Genomic DNA, 16,657 nt, shown 5'->3' with positions numbered 1-16,657 from the left:
AAAAATCAGGAATATACTGTTCTTTGAACAATGTAACTAGAATTGAAAAGGCCGTACAAAAATCAATTTACCTGTTAAAGAGAGCTGGAGAAGTTGCAGCTCTGTCTTTCAAACCTTCAGATGATGGATTCATGGTGAATACAACATGCAAGTTGCGAATAACCTGGCCAGTGAACCACTTGTACAGTTCTTCATGAGTGTCAAGCATTAAACCTTCCTTCTGAGCACCTTCTTTGCATTGGGTCATTAAGGTAGCATACTCATCCCCTTCAAATAGCCCAGGCACCTGTTCAGAAGCAAGTCACAGATTAATGTACTTGATTTTGGCCGGGTTTTAAGTATTTCATTTCCCCAAGTGTAAGCTTAGTAAATCTGAAGCTTTTCACAGTTTGCTTCATTTTATCTGATAAAAGATGACCAATCTGAAACATTAACCTTCGCCCCACATATACAGGCAAACCTGCATATGACATCCAAGACTTTCTTTTGTTTTACTCTTTGGTGTTTAGGTATCAACATTTCTGCCTAGTCAAGTCCAAACTCAGGTTGACCAAATTTAAGAGCTACCCAATGTACAAGAATCATCACTTAAAATCCTTCTTCTAATGGCAAGAAAATCAACGTTTTGCAAAGTTCAGTGTTAAAATTGCTTTAAAGGCGGCTGGAGGTGGCGTCATGCAGAGGCATCAGCCTAGGGGCACTAGTCACGGCGCCGCTGCCGTTCTCACCGGCGCGATACACCACAAGTCCGGTGGTGACAGCGGCACTGAGGATTTGGGGGCAGTGGAGGAGGCATAGGCAGGAGGAGGGGGCCTCAGTGTGGACCCCGATACGGAATAACCACATATTTGCTCCGGGTAGGATAGATGGGGGGTCCAAGGCTGGTATAGGGCAGGCATTAGGAGATTGGGGGACCTGTTGATAGACAGGACTTTCCCCAGCGTGCAGGCGCTGGAGGAAAAGTTCGGCCTGCCCTCGGGGAATGCGTTCAGGTACCTCCAGGTTTGGGGCTTTCTTATAAAGCAGGTGGGGACATTTCCGCTGCTGCCCCCACGTAGGATAGACAGGGTTATGTCTGGCATCTGGGTAGGGGAGGGGGAAGGTGTCGGACATATATCAGGAGCTGCAGGAGGCGGAGGAAGCCTCATTGGAGGAGTTGAAGGGCAAGTAGGACGAGGAACTGGGCGAGGAGCTGGATGAGGGCCTGTGGGCTGATGTCCTGGGCAGGGTAAATTCCTCCTCATCATGTGCCAGGCTCAGCTTAATTCAGTTTAAGGTGGTGCATCAGGCTCACATGACAGCGGCGAGAATGAGTTTAAGTTCTTTGGGGTGGAGGACAGGTGCGCGAGATGTGCAGGGAGTCCGGCGAATCATGCCCATATGTTTTGGGCATGCCCAGCACTTAAAGAATACTGGCAGGGCTTTGCAATGGCGATGTCTAGGATTTTGGACACTCGGGTGAAGGCGAGTCCAACAATAGCGATATTTGGGGTGTCAGAGGATCCGGGAGTGCAGGAAGCGAAAGAGGCCGAGGTATTGGCCTTTGCCTCCCTGGTAGCCCGGAGACGGATCTTGTTAATGTGGAGGGACTCGAAATCCCGAGCATGGAGACCTGGGTTAGCGATACGGCGGGGTTCCTCAGCCTGGAGCGAATAAAGTTCGCCTTGAGAGGGTCCTTGATGGGGTTCTCCCGGCAGTGGCAACCTTTCCTTGACTTTCTAGGGGAGCAGCAAGTGTCAGCAGCATCACGGGGGGTGGGGGGAATTGTGGAAATGTGAATTTTGTTTTGTATAAAGAGAGCTCCCACCTTGTTTTGTTCAATAATTCTCATTTATTTTTATGTAAAAACGTTGGTTGGAAAAAGCTTTAATAAAAACATTAATTTTTTTTAAAAATTGCTTTAAATGGAAAATATTTAGGCTTTTTAATGCTATGGTAGTTCATTAGTTTGAAAAAGATAGTTCATATTTGGAATTAACCAAGTTAAATATTTACCTCTCCATTGGCCAATAATGTATTCATGCGTTCCAAGAAACTGGAATCCAGTACATTGGACTCATCCATAATGAAAGCAATCTTTTCATTTTTGCATCCAGAACGCCTCAACACTGTTCTCAGATCTTCATCAAAATCCTCACCAGTGTACTTCCTATGAACCTGCAGACACCAACATTTCACTTGTAGAAATTGAACGGTGTTTTTAAAAAAAAAAGCTACCTCAGTTTTTAAGTTTGCTAGAACATGTAAAATTAGGACTAACCTTTATCTGATAAACACTGAGGCCATTCATCCAGGCAACAAAACGAGATAGTGTAGTTTTTCCTGCTCCACTAACTCCAATAAGCAGTAAATGGCCTTGCGGTTGTCGGAATATCCTTTAAAAAAGTTCAGAGAGATTAGAATGAAAGAATTATAATTGACATTCTAATGTTTAAGTACTACTCAAGTGTAAACAAAACCACTCAAGTTACAATTTGCTGGGGCAGCACAGTGATTAGCACTGCTGCCTCACGGCGCTGAGGTCCCGGGTTCGATCCCGACCCAGGTCAGTGTCCGTGTGGAGTTTGCACATTCTCCCTGTGTCGGTGTGGGTCTCAACCTCACAACCCAAAAATGTGCAGATCAGGTGGATTGGCCACGCTAAATTGCCCCTTAATTGGAATAAAAAAAAGAATTGGGTACTCTAAATTTATTTTTAAAAAGTTACAATTCACTTTTGAACACATCACAGGCGATACAGCAGGCCACAAAATCCTAAACAATAAGGGTCACATTCCTTTCAGAGGTTTTAAGCATCAACATTCTAGCATTAGTCTTGTAAGCTCATCTCACCTTTTCATCCAACCAGCCACCAAATTTGGTCATTGTCTTCCTAGCAGAAAAACTCTGGTACACCAGTGTCACAATTTTAAGGAGCTTTCAGACTACCAATTCAGTTGCTGCTCCTATCAGACTGTAACTCCTTGACCAATTTCAAACATGAATTTCAGTCCCAATCCAAAACCTCTTCTCCTACCTATCCATTTTTCCTATCCATGCTGTTGGGCTAAGTCTTTGGATTTTGTCAAACTGCACAGCCCTGCTACCTTGTTTCCCATCCCTTTATCTCTCACTTCTTATTTATGCCCGGGATCTCAGTGCTGTTCCAGTTCTGGCCTTCAGTGCATTCCTGATGTGCATCAGCCTATTACTGGCAGTTGTGCCTTCACTTATCTAGGTCCCAAGCTCTGGAATCCCTTCACTAACCTCTCCACATCAACTTCCTTCAAATTTGGCTCCAAACCATGCATGGAGATTTTAATACAGGTAACCAAACAGCATGCTCAAAGAGGTATGTTTTATGCAGTAGCTCAAAATGAGGGTAGCTGTCTAAGGAAAAAATTTCAGTTTAGGGCTTAGACAGCTGTAAGCAGGGCGAAGGAAATCGGAGAAGCACAAGAGGTCAGAATTGGATGAAGCATAGCATTTGTGGAACAATTGTAGGATTGAATGAGGTCACAGAGAGAGGAGGAGCGACAAGGCCATGAAGGGATTCCAAGACAAGGACGAGAATTTTAAAACTGAGCAGTTGGTCAAGTGGGAGCCATTGTTGATCACAGCTGAATGGGACTTGATGCCAGATAGATTATGTGTAGAGTTGTGCATGAGCTCAAGTTAATGGAGGATGTAGAGTGGTAGAGTGGAGGCACCACGGTGCCTGGAGAAAATTGCAGTCACTGAGCCTGGAGTCAAACTATCATCCAACTGTTGTTAGATAGAAAATGAGCTCTAGCAGGGCAGAGACCAATGACGCCTGCTCAGGTGCACCGAGGGAAAATTCAGAATGTCCCATTCACCTAACAGCACGTCTTTGGGGACTTATGGGATGAAATTGGAGCTCCCGGAAGAAACCCACGAAGTACTAGGGAGTACAATGTAGCTTCCCATAAATTCAAATATAGGTACAAATCAGTGTCATATCAGCTTTCATTAATCCATGGGTTCACTAAAAGTTAAAGATTACATGGACTTTTGTGCATAATTGTTACCTGTCAATTTTCAGCACATGATCCAATACTTCATTAAACAACACCAAGGGGACATCCAGCTCCTCCTCATAGAATACTTTGAGTCTGGCTTTGACATAGTCTCTTAGTTCTTCTTGATCTACTGGTATATAATCCTAAAAAAAGTATACACAAGACTTTAAAGATTGTTCAATATATAATTTAATGTGCAGAATGTGGAATAGAGTGGTTCCAATTGTTGCTCACAAATTACTTGTGGGGGAATGGAAAAGCTATGTCAGCATAGTCTTTAAAAAAATATATTTTATTAAAGATTTCATAATTAACAAACATGATCTAAACTACAATACAACCATGAAAATTGTTCAAACATGGTTCAATTATCGCTTTAACACTTTAGATACTTTAGATACATGCAGGTTCGAGACTTTGCCAGAAAGGAGATACAGAGCTTCCCAGTAGAGCCGGCTTCCACATCGCTGAAGGTGGTGGTGACGGCAGGGGGACTGGAGAAGGGGGTAGTATCGGCGGTTTACGGGGCTATTTTGGAGGAGGAGAAGGCATCGCTAGAAGGGATCAAGGCAAAGTGGGAGGAATAGTTGGGAGAGGTATGGAGGAGGGGTTCTGGTGTGAGTTGCTCCGGAGGATGAACGCCTCCACCTTGTGTGCGAGTTTGGGGCTGGTACAGCTGAAGGTGGTGTACAGAGCACACCGTACAAGGTCGAGGATGAGCCAGCTCTTTGAGGAGGTAGAAGATGTGTATGAACATTGCGGAGGGCCCCCACAAACCACATTCATACGTTTTGGTCCTATCCAAAGCTGGAGGATTCCTGGGAGGTTTTTAGGGTAATCTCTCAAATGGTGCACATGAAACTGGACCCGGGCCCGCAGGAGGCCATATTCGAGGTGCCAGACCAGACGCGGTTGGAAACGGGCGCGGAGGCAGATGTTGTAGCCTTTGCCTCGTTGATCGCCCGAACGCGGATCCTGTTAGGGTGGAGATCAACTTCTCCACCCTGAGCCCTGGCGTGGCGGGGGGACCTGCTGAAATTCTTGATGCTTAAAAGGTCAAATTGGAACTGAGGGGAAGGATGGAGGGGTTCTACAATTCATGGGCATTATTCATTCGGCACTTTCGAGAATTGGATCACATCGAACATGAGGGAGAGGGGGAGCTGGAAGGGTCGAGGGGAGAGGGACTGTGTGTGTTAATGGTGACTATGGGTGATTCCTGATTCCTTTTTGTCATTTGTTTATGTTAACATGCGGGCTAATGTTTGGGGTTTGGTGGGAGGATGGGATCGTTGTTATTGATATGGGGATTGACACTGCATTCGTTACTGATTATTGTTGGGTGTAAATTTGGGAGAAAATGTGAAAAGGGAGAATAAAAATATTTAACAAAAAAAAAAAAAAAAAAAAAAAGCCCCCCACCCCCTGCCAACTGTAAGATTTCCTCCAACAGGGAAGGTGGTGGCGGCAAGGGGAACACAGGGCAAACTCCACAAACGTAGTCACTTATTGAAAATATCGGAGTAGGTGTGTCCTTCATAGCTGGAATTCCACCAAGATCTGCTCCCCACTGGCGAACCGTCCATCTATAAACAGGTTCCAAAGCATTCTACCCCCTGATCTTCCATGCCTTAAAAGTCAAATCCAAATCTGATGGCGCAAATAAATGGTTACCACGGATGAGAGCCAATAATGACATGGCACTCAGCTGGTAATGTTGTCTGAGCTGCCTCCATATCTTCAAAGTGAAGATCAACACTGGGTTTGAGGTATATTTCGTTGGGCGTGTGTGGGAGTGGTGCTTTTACTCGGACCCAGAGGCTTGACCCTTTATACGAACTTGCCTCCATCTTCCCCCACATGATGTCCGATTCGCTGTACCATGCCAACACCTTCTCCACTTTAGCTGCCCAGTAGCACATGAGGAAATTGGTTAGTACTAAACCCACTAACTGTCAGCCCCTTTGGAGGTACACCGTCACATCTCGGCATCCTACTTGCCCATATAAAGGAGTTCATTAACTTGTTCACCCTAGCAAAGAACAATTTCGCGAGAAAAATAGGAAGTCATTGGAATAGGAATAGAAACCTCTGCAGAATATTCATCTTGATGGTTTGAATTCTGTCCACCAGGGGTAATGGGAAGCTACTCCATCGCTGCAAATCAAGTCTCATCTTATCCAACAAACTTATAAAGTTTAACTTATGAAACCTATGCCAATCATATGTCACTTGGATACCCAGATACCAGAAGCTACCTCTGGCCACTGCGGTGGAAGGGTAATACCCCCAGATTGGCACCTCTTCCTGGGGGATTAACCGGAAAGTACTAAATTCCCCCAGGTTTAATTTATAGCCAGAGAAGGAGCCAAAGCCCCTCAACAGTCTCGTTATCGGCCTATAGAGGAGACGGGATCGGTGACATATAGGAGGCCATCAGCATAAAGCGGCATCCCATGTTCCTCCCCCACCCCCCCAATCAATCCCCCTCCATCCCCAGAACCTCTCAGTGCCATCGCCAGAGGTTCTGTTGCCAGAGCAATAAGGAGCGTCAACAATGGGCACCCCTGCCCAGAGGGAAGCACTGAGCTTTTTGCATTGGTGTGAACGCTAGCCATGGGGTTTTTGTACAGCAGCCGCACCCATGAAATAAATTTCAGCCCGAACCCAAACCTCCCAAGTATTTCCACTCCACTCTGTTCAATGCTTTCTCTGCAATCCATAAATATAACCACCTCTGGATCGGGGGCCGAAGGCAGCGAGAGGGCAACGTTCAGACCTCTTATGCATATTAGAGGACAACTGCCTACACGTCACAAATCTTGTCTGGTCTCCTGCCACTATATCTGGGACACATGGTCTAACCACAAAGCCAACACCTTAGCCAATATCTTGGTGTCCACATTTAGCAGCGAAATGGCCTGCAAGAAATACACCCCATGGGGTGCTCATCTTTCTTTAAAGTAAGGGCGATGGAGGCCTGTGCAAGTGTATCAAGCAGGTAACCTTGAGCTAAAGCATCGTTGAACATATCTACCATTAATGATACTAGCTGGTCTGAAAATATTTAGTCAAATTCAACAGCATACCCATCACAGCCTGAAGCCTCGTTCTCCTGCATCAACCCAATCACTCTCAGCGCCTCATCCAAGCCTAGCGGGGCCTCCAGCTCCTCCCTATTCTCCTCTTCTACCATCGGGGCAACCGGTCTAGAAACTCCACTATATCTGACACCCCCTGCGGCAGCTCCAACCTAAACAGATCCCTGTAAAAAGCTTCAAAAGCCACATTGATGTCCCTCTGTTTTGTCATTAAACCACTCCTCAAGTTCCTGCCCGGCATAATCTCCTGAGAGGCCACCTGCCGCTTCAGTTGGTGTGTCAGCAGACGATCTGCCTTTTCCCCATGCACATATACTATGTCCCTCGTGCGTTATAGTTGTTTCACCACCTTTCCAGTGGATACCCAGTCAAACCGCACCTGGAGCCGCTTCCTGGTTGCAAACCGCTCTGGGGTAGGAACCTCCGAGTAGTGTCCGTCTCTTTCCAGGATCTCGCCTACCAAATGCTGATGTTCCTCCCTCACTGCCCCAAGTGTGCTTCATACGAGATCACCTCTTGTCTTATCACCCTATTTTTTTTTATTTTTATAAAAAGAGTACCTAATTATCTTTTTCCAATTAAGGGGCATTTAGCATGGTCAATCCGCCTACCCTGCACATCTTTGGGTTCTGGGGGTGAGACCCACGGAGACACGGGGAGAATGTGCAAACTCCACATGGACAATGACCTGAAATGCCTCCCATTGTGTTGAGAGAGAGACCAATTCATCGTCCTCCCACTTGCCCTTAAGCTCCTCCACCGGGGTTTTTAACAGCTCCTTGCAGATATCCGACACCTGGGTGGGGAGGGGAAGGTACCAGAAACTACTCTATCCTGTCCCCCCCACCCCCGTGGCGGCAGCAGCGGAAAGGCCGGCACCTGCTTTCTCAGGAGGACTCACACTTGCAAATATCTAAAACCATTCCCTGGCGGCAGTTTAAATTTATCCTCAAGCGCCTCCAAGCTGGGAAAGCTTCCATCTATAAACAAATCCCCCATCCTTCTAATTCCTGCCCTCTGCCAGCTCTGGAACCCGCCATCCAGCTTGCCCAGTGCAAACCGGTGGTTGTTACAAATCGGGGTCCAGACCGATGCACCCTCCACCTTCTTGTACTTCCTCCATTGCCCCCAGATCCTCAGTGCCGCCACTATTACCGGACTTGTGGAGTATCGGGCCGGTGAGAACGGCAGAGGTGCCGTTACCAATGCGCCCAGACTGGTGCCTTTACAAGACGCCACCTCCAACCGCTCCCATGCCGACCCCTCCCCCATTATCCACTTCCGAATCATGGCTATGTTAGCCGCCCAGTAGTAGTTGCAGAGGTTCGGCAGCGCCAACCCACCCTCCCCCCGACTACGCTCCAACTACATTTTCTTCACCCGCGGGGTTTTATTCGCCCATACAAAGCCCGAGATGATCTTGTCCACCCGCTTGAAAAAGGCCTTAGGGATGAAGATGGGGAGGCACTGAAAAACAAACAGAAATCTGGGGAGGGCCGTCATTTTCACGGTCTGTACCCTCCCCGCCAGTGACAACGGGAGCATGTCCCATCTCTTAAAGTCCCCCTCCATTTGCTCTACCAACCGGGATAGATTAAGCTTATGCAGTGCCTCCCATTTCTGAGCCACCTGGATTCCCAGATAGCGAAACCTCTTCCCTACCATTCTAAGTGGCAGCTCTCCTCCTGCCCTCTAGCCTGAATCACAAACTTCTCTCTCTTCCCAATGTTCAATTTATACCCTGAAAAACTGCCAAATTCCCCCAAGATCCGCATAACCTCCCCCATCTCCTCCAACGGGTCCGAGATGTACAAAAGCAAATCGTCGGCATAGAGCGAGACCTGGTGCTCCAAACCACCCCCGAACCAGCCCCTGCCAGTTCCTCGAAGCTCTTAGCGCCATGGCCAGTGGCTCTATAGCTAGAGCAAACAATATAACGGGGAGAGGGGGCACCCTTGCCTCGTCCCTCGATGGAATTTAAAATACCCAGACCTCAGCCGGTTCGTGCGCACGCTCGCTACAGGCGCCTGGTAGAGCAACCGCACCCAGCCAATAAAGCCCTCACCAAACCCAAATCTTCCCAGCACCTCCCACAGGTACTCCCACTCCACCCAATCAAAAGTCTTCTCCGCATCCATCGCTACCACCACCTCCGCCTCTCCTCTTTCTGAGGGCATCATAACATTTAAAAGCCTCCGAACGTTGGCCTTGAGTTGCCTGCCTTTAACGAATCCCGTCTGGTCTTCCCCCATCACGCCCGGAACGCAGTCTTCTATCCTTGTGGCCAATAGCTTAACCAACAACTTGGCATCCACATTCAAAAGCAAGATCGGCCTGTATGACCCACACTGCTCAGGATCCTTCCCCCGTTTAATAAGTGAAATCGAGGCCTGCGACACTGTCGGCGGGAGGATTCCCTTCTCTCTAGCCTCGTTAAATGTCCTCACCAGCAGTGGGCTCAATATCTCTGAGAACTTTTTATAAAATTCCACCGGGTAGCCGTCCGACCCCAGAGCTTTGCCCGACTGCATGCACTCCAGCCCCTTGATTAATTTCTTCAATCTCAATTGGGGCTCCCAGCCCCTCCACCAGGTCCTCCTCCTCCATCCTCGGAAACCTCAACTGATCCAGAAATTGCCTCATCCCCTCCACTCCCACCGGGGGTTCCGACTCATATAATTTACTGTAAAATTCTTTTAAAACTTCGCTCACCCCCCCTGGGTCCAAGACCATGTTACCATCCCCATCCTTCACTCTACTCCCCTTTTCCCCGTACTCATAAAGTGCCCCCTTTACCTTCCTCAACTGTTCCACTGCTTTCCCGGTGCTCAACAACTCAAACTCCGCCTGTAACTTCCGTCGCTTCCTCAGGAGCCCCGCATCCAGGGCCTCCGCATATCTCTTGTCCACTCGGAGTATCTCCACCACTAATCTCTCTCTCTCCGCCCACTCCCACTTTTCCCTGTGGGACCGAATCAAAATTAGTTCCCCTCCAACAACCGCCTTCAGAGCTTCCCAAACCGTCGCTGCAGATACCTCTCCCGAGTCATTTGTTTCCAGGTAGTTCTGGATAGACTTATTCACCCGCCTGCAGACTGCTTCATCCACTAGCAACCCCACATCCAGTCTCCATAACGGACGTGGCCCTCTCTCTTCACTAACCCGCAAATCCACCCAATGCGGGGCATGATCCGGCACTGCAATTGCCAAGTATTCCGTCCTCGCCACCTTCGGTATTAGCGCCCTGCTCAGAACAAAAAAGTCGATGAGAGTAAACCTTATGGACGTGAGAAAAAAAGAGAAAACTCCTTCGCCCTCGGCCGTGTAATCCTCCATGGGTCTATACCTCCCATTTGTACCATAAAGCCCTTCAATTCCTTTGCCACAGCCGGCCTCCTCCCTGACCTGGATGTTGACCGGTCCAATTCCAGATCAATGACCGTGTTAAAGTCCCCCCCCATGATTAGGTTGTGTGACTCTAAGTCCGTGATCTTACCTAGCACACACCTCAAATTCCACATCGTCCCAGTTTGGAGCATACATGTTCACGAGCACCACTCGTACACCCTCCAACCTTCCACTCACCATTATGTACCGACCCCCCTTATCTGACACAATTCTCCCAGCCTCAAATGCCACTGGCTTACTAGTCAAAATTGCTACCCCCCTGGTCTTGGAGTCCAGCCCTGAGTGGAACACCTGGCTAACTCATCTCTTCCTCAATCTCGTCTGGTCTATGACCTTAAGACATGTCTCTCGCAGCATTGCCACATCTGCCTTCAGTTCCCTTAGGTGCGCGAACATGCGAGCCCTCTTGACTGGCCCATTCAGTCCTCTCACGTTCCACATAATCAGCCTGGACGGGGAGGGGGGGCTCCCCCCCCCCCCACAGACTAGCCATCACCCTTTTTAGACCAGCTCCGAGCCCGTGCCCCCCGCTTCCCCGAATACCCCCATGGGCAGCAGCCGTTCCCAACCTCACATTTATTCCCCGACAATAGTTCCTTCCCTGTCAGCAAAGCAGCACCGCCCCCCCCCCCCCCCCCCCCCCCCACCCCCGCCCACCAACAGCACCAGAAACCTAATCCCCCAGGTCAAGTACCACCATTGCTATTAAACCTAACGTACTCAACAGCCACAGCTACATGATCGCAGACCGCCTCTCAGCCAGTAGTGCCAAATCTAATCTCCATGGAGCCCGCTGGATGGGATCTGTCCCCAGTTCAAGGTCTTCCAATCCGGGATGGAGGCTAGCAGATCTTTGATAAATATATCGTCCCAGTTAAGAGCATATACATTTACTATAACTAACAGAGTACTATTGCATATCTACCATTAGGGTCAGTCACAACCGCGATGGTCATAAAAGGCATTCGCTTATTAATCAAAATTGCTGCGCCTCGGGCTCTACATCAATGCCCAAGTGGTGCACGTGCCCTATCCACCCTCTTCCTGAGTTTGGTCTGATCCCTCACCCACAAATGTATCTCCTGCAAAAACACCACATTAGCATTTAAGTTCTTTAGATGGAAAAAGACTCTTCACTGGGCCACCCAGTCCCCTTACATACCAGTGACCAGTCAAATTGGGGGTTGGGTAGCACAGTGTTGCAGTGGTTAGCACTGCTGCTTTGCAGTGCCGAGGACCCGGGTTCGATCCCGGTCCACTGTCTGTGTGGAATCACATATTCTCCCCGTATCTGCGTGGGTCTCACCCCCATCAACCCAAAGATGTGCAGGGCAGGTTGATTGGCCCGCTAAATTGCCCATTAATTGGAAAAAGAAGAATTGGATACTCTAAATATATATATTTTTTTTTAAAAAGTCAAATTGGGGGTTTCCTAGCCCCACCTTGTTCCGGATTAAGCCATTTCCACCATCGATATGCAAATAAACCTTTAGGAGTTATCGACCAAAGGACCCCTCAAGATGACAGTCAATCCCACCTCCAGAACAACACAAAGAATGTTCAAGAATAGCCATCAAACCCCTCATCCTTTATTTCTAACCCCCCCCACCCCTAAATTCCCAAACTGGAACCAGATCCATGGCTTCAGCTTGCAGCTGTGTAGTCACCATCTTAGGTGTTGAGGCGTTCCACAAGGCTCCCAAGTCCATTGAGAGCCGATCAAATTTGGGCTTCCTGGTTTCTCTTCCTTTTCATTTGGACATGGCACAGGGAGGACCTTTTTTTTTTTTTTTTAAAAACTACCCAATTCCCCCCCCCAAATTAAGGGGCAATTTGGCATGGCCAATTCACCTATCCCGCACATCTTTGGATTGTGGGGGTGAGACCCATTCAGAAAAAAAGTGGGATCCGAACGGAGCTCCCAGAAGAGTGACCTCCCTCTTACGTGTTGCGCTGGAAGTCAATGTCAGCATTGTCCTTTTTATTTAAATGGGGAGGCAAATTCATATTGGCTGATTAATAATTAGAAAAACTTAAACCCATAAATGAAAAGGGGAGAACACTTTGGATCCACTACTGAGATGATACAGGAGGAAGACCACAAGAAATCAAATATGCAGAAATAGAAAACCCAAAGCAGTGAAATAGAATTTTTGCCTTGGAAACATGGAGACAAGTAGATATCACACAATCTGTTTTTACCCAACTAAAAGAGGACAAGGAGTGAGAAATGAAGTCAAGTATACTAAGTTTACAAAGGAAGTGGTATCTTATAGTCAAGGAAAATTTACATGTTTTTCAAAGAAAATAATTGAGATTTGACAAGTCTTTATCATAGAATTTACAGTGCAGAAGGAGGCCATTTGGCCCATCGAGTCTGCACCGGCTCTTGGAAAGAGCACCCTACCCAAGGTCAACACCTCCACCCTATCCCCATAACCCAGTAACCCCACCCAACACCCAAGGGCAATGTTGGACACTAAGGGCAATTTATCATGGCCAATCCACGTAACCTGCACATCTTTGGACTGTGGGAGGAAACCGGAGCACCCGGAGGAAACTCACGCACACAGGGGGAGGATGTGCAGACTCCGCACAGACAGTGACCCAAGCCCGAATCGAACCTGGGACCCTGGAGCTGTGAAGCAATTGTGCTATCCACAATGCTACCGTGCTGCCCTATACTGTTTATAGACTGTTTTGGAAATTAGCAATAAGTTAAAGTCACTGACAGGCCTCTGCAAAAGAAAATATAGGCGGGTGCACTGTTTCAGGGGGTTAAAGACTAAGCCTCTGTTGTAAAGGAGCTGAAAGGCTAAAATGGGATAATTTGCACACGTGCAGGGATTTACTGAAATTCACCACTAAACCTTTTCAAAACCCTGACCACATTTCCCACAAGGGAGAAGGCATTGTGAATTTGGTAGAGCTCAATTAAAAAAAAATCATTGTCATAAGTAGGCTTACATTAACGCTACAATGAAGTTACTGTAAAAAAAAAAACTAGTCCCCAGATTACGGTGCCTGTTTGGGTACATGGAGTCCAAATTACCTAACAGGTCGTTTTTGAGGACTTGTGGGAGGAAACAAGGGAGAACAGGGGGTTGACAGGACTATTAAGAAATTAGAATCCAGGAAAGTTCTTCTGGCAAGCATTGGATTCCATACCTAGAAAGCAAATTAAGGGGGTGGAGGGGAAAGGGAAGAGACAAATGAAATAAGGAATTTTTGCAACAGGTTTTCAGTGAGAGGGTGTAGAAATGCGAAATAGATTGCCAGTAGGGACAGTGAACAAAATCAAACTGTATTGAGCTTCAAAACTAGGAGGTCTTATTGAAGAAATTTAAATAGGATACAGGACCCTTAATTCCAGAATCAGAAGAAGGAATCAGATTCATGTGTTGGAAGGGTGGACCAGAAGGACAAAAACATTTCTAATATACTCATCAAAAAATCACAAGCTGTGTTACTCACGTTTACTAATTACACATTTATCCAAGCATAAGACATTTACAACGGTTTAAGTTTATGAGACATGGATTATGAACCATTCACAAATAATCTTTAGTACATAGTGTAAAAGATTTAACTGAAAACTAATAAATTGAACACAAGGCCACCAAGTTTTGACAATTTGCATTTTAGGAAAGTGTCTCACCAGCCAATATCTTACCTTGGATAGCCAGTTGCTATACAAAATGGGTCTGGTCAAAGCTTTTTCTTTGTCAATATTAGGGAAATGCTTGAGGGCCACCACATCAATGTTCTCATCTGTCCACTGTCTTTCATCATCATCTACAAGTCTTAAAAATGGGAACAGTAGAACATGGATTTTGCAGCCATGCATTTTAACTTAGTTCAATGTAAACAATGGAAATCGCAGTACTGATAACGTCTAGAATACAAACCTGTCTTGGAACAAACGCAGAGCCTCATGAGCCCAGATTCTAATCAAACCTTCGACAGCTAGTGTTTCCAACGGTCTCAAAGCTTCAAAGATTCCTCTCACCCAACGTGTCATTTCACGAGGGGAGTAAATGTAGTGTGGCTGTATGTCTTGGGTGAAACGCTCCTGTGAAATAATTCAGGAAGTGCTATTGAACAACGCTTAGTTTTTAAATCATTTCAATAAAATGTAAAACTGCATTTAATTGAGAAGGTAATCATAAACTGCCTGAAGACCTTTAACTTGTGCAAGAAATGCACAAATCACTTGTGCAACTAATGCAGACAGGTAAAGCACCTGGTCCGGATGGATTCCGTCAAGTTTGCTGGTCCCATTTCTGTCGGATATGTTCAATGATTCTCTGCCCCGAGGTTGCTGCCAGCCACACTGGCGCAGGCATCGATCGCCTTGATCAAGGATCCCACAGAGTGTGGGTCGTACCGACCTATTTCTCTGCTAAAAGCTGTCGGTCAAGGTGTTGGCAACTCGTTTGGAGCACTGCCTGCCGGGGGTGATTTCAGAGGGGCAGATAGAGTTTGTTAAGGGACGGCATTTGTCGGCCAACATTAGGAGACTCTTGAATGTGGTGCTGTCACCCACCTCAGTGGCCGAGCCAAAGGTGATTATCTCGATGGGCACGGAAGAGGCGTTTGATCGGGTTGAGTGGAGGTACCTTTGAGATTATGGGGCGATTTGGTTTGAGGGCCAAAATTCATATTCTGGGTTAGACTTTTGTATAGGGCCTGTAGAAGCCAGGTATTTCGAATACAACTAGTATAGGTAAAAGATAGCTGTTTAAGTACTCATTTTAAAAATGAGAATTTCAGCACACATAAATTCAGGACTTCAATATGATACATGAAACAGCATAAAATTCCATTATAAGATTATAACAGCACAGTTGCAAGACAATTTGACACTGCTTGTGCTAATTGTCAAGGACAAGGACTGAGTTCCATGACAACGAGGTGGCAAGAGTCCAATGCAGTTTGTAAGAGCATTGAATCATATAAATTTTACTCAATCTTCCTCGATATGAAGTCTCAATTGTTACATTAGCCAAGCCAGCTTACAACCAGTCTATTGCTGGTAAAGATTAGCAGAATATCACATTCCATAACATGTAGACATGAAACAATTAAAAAGCTGATGTTGCACATTGAAGATGGACGGCTTGCCATCAAATCAAATGTGTTTGAGTCTAACCCAAACCAATTAGGATTATATTGGGGTGTGATTAGATGACTTAAGACAGATATGAAAGTGTATAACTGAAAAGTTTTCCCCCGTCATTTTAGCGTGTTGTTTTTGGTGTGTTGTCTCTTGGTGTTGTCTGTCCTTAATTTCTGTCTTTGTGTTGTGTTGTCTTTCTGTTAGTTTAGTCAGTTTTGTCCTTAATAGTCTCTGTTAGAGATGTCTTTTGGGGGTTCTGTCAGCCTGTCAGTCTGTGTCAGTGATGTAATGCACTTTTGACTTTGAGTTTGAGTTTAGCTGAAGATTAGCTCTCTCTCTCTCTCTTCATGTTTCATTGCCAGACTTTGACCTTTTAAAAGTTACTTTTGAGCTGTCTGCCTAAGCAAACAAAGATAATGTCTGTAATTCTCTGAAAGCTTCGAATTGTCTACGAATTGCCTTTTTAAATGACTTTCAAATTGTAATCAAGCGACTACAAATAAAACAATTCTTTTTGGCACCTGAGAAGTTTTAACTGACATTTCTGCTGAGTTCCAGTATTCGCAAAGTGTTACTGATAACCGAATAGCAGAGATTATATAAATTCCTTCAACTTTACGCAGTCGAATAATACTTGGAATCGAACAACTTGGCATAGTCCAGAAATAGTACAAATCTTACAACTTGTCTATTGCGCCAGGACTTTGATTCCCCCAAACTTGGTGTAGTTCGGCAAGTTAAGATCCCATCAATTAAAGATTCCTATAATTGCCGTAGTCGGCAGGATTTGAGCAATAGGCTGCATTTGAGCAGCTGCAGTGTCCGTACTAATGCCCTGAGCTCAGGGTACTTTCAACTGAACAGGGGTACAAAGCAGGGGTGCCCACTATCCATATTGTTGTTTGTCTTAGCAATTGAGCTGCTGGCTATTGCGCTGAGATTGTCTTCTAAGTGGAGGGGATAGAGCAGGGAGGGAAGGAGCATTGTGTGTCCCTAAATGTGGATGTTTG

General features: G+C 46.4%; 1 protein-coding gene across 2 annotated transcripts in view; it reads right to left on the bottom strand.

The window, feature by feature from the left end:
* dync1h1 (dynein, cytoplasmic 1, heavy chain 1) overlaps window positions 1-16,657 on the bottom strand; it is a 159,626-nt gene that overhangs the window by 73,347 nt on the left and 69,622 nt on the right. For both annotated transcript variants that reach the window (XM_072490732.1, XM_072490733.1), the window contains exons 42-47: window positions 14,437-14,600; window positions 14,202-14,331; window positions 4,029-4,162; window positions 2,261-2,375; window positions 1,996-2,157; window positions 72-286 (exon numbers count right to left, since the gene is read on the bottom strand). In XM_072490732.1, coding sequence (XP_072346833.1) covers window positions 72-286; window positions 1,996-2,157; window positions 2,261-2,375; window positions 4,029-4,162; window positions 14,202-14,331; window positions 14,437-14,600 — 920 coding nt within the window. The remainder of the gene's footprint in view (window positions 1-71; window positions 287-1,995; window positions 2,158-2,260; window positions 2,376-4,028; window positions 4,163-14,201; window positions 14,332-14,436; window positions 14,601-16,657) is intronic.

This window comes from Scyliorhinus torazame, chromosome 2 (assembly GCF_047496885.1).
Source record: "Scyliorhinus torazame isolate Kashiwa2021f chromosome 2, sScyTor2.1, whole genome shotgun sequence".
Taxonomy (NCBI): Eukaryota; Metazoa; Chordata; class Chondrichthyes; order Carcharhiniformes; family Scyliorhinidae; genus Scyliorhinus; species Scyliorhinus torazame.
Note: the sequence above shows the minus strand (reverse complement) of the source record. Positions and strands in the feature narration are given on the sequence as shown.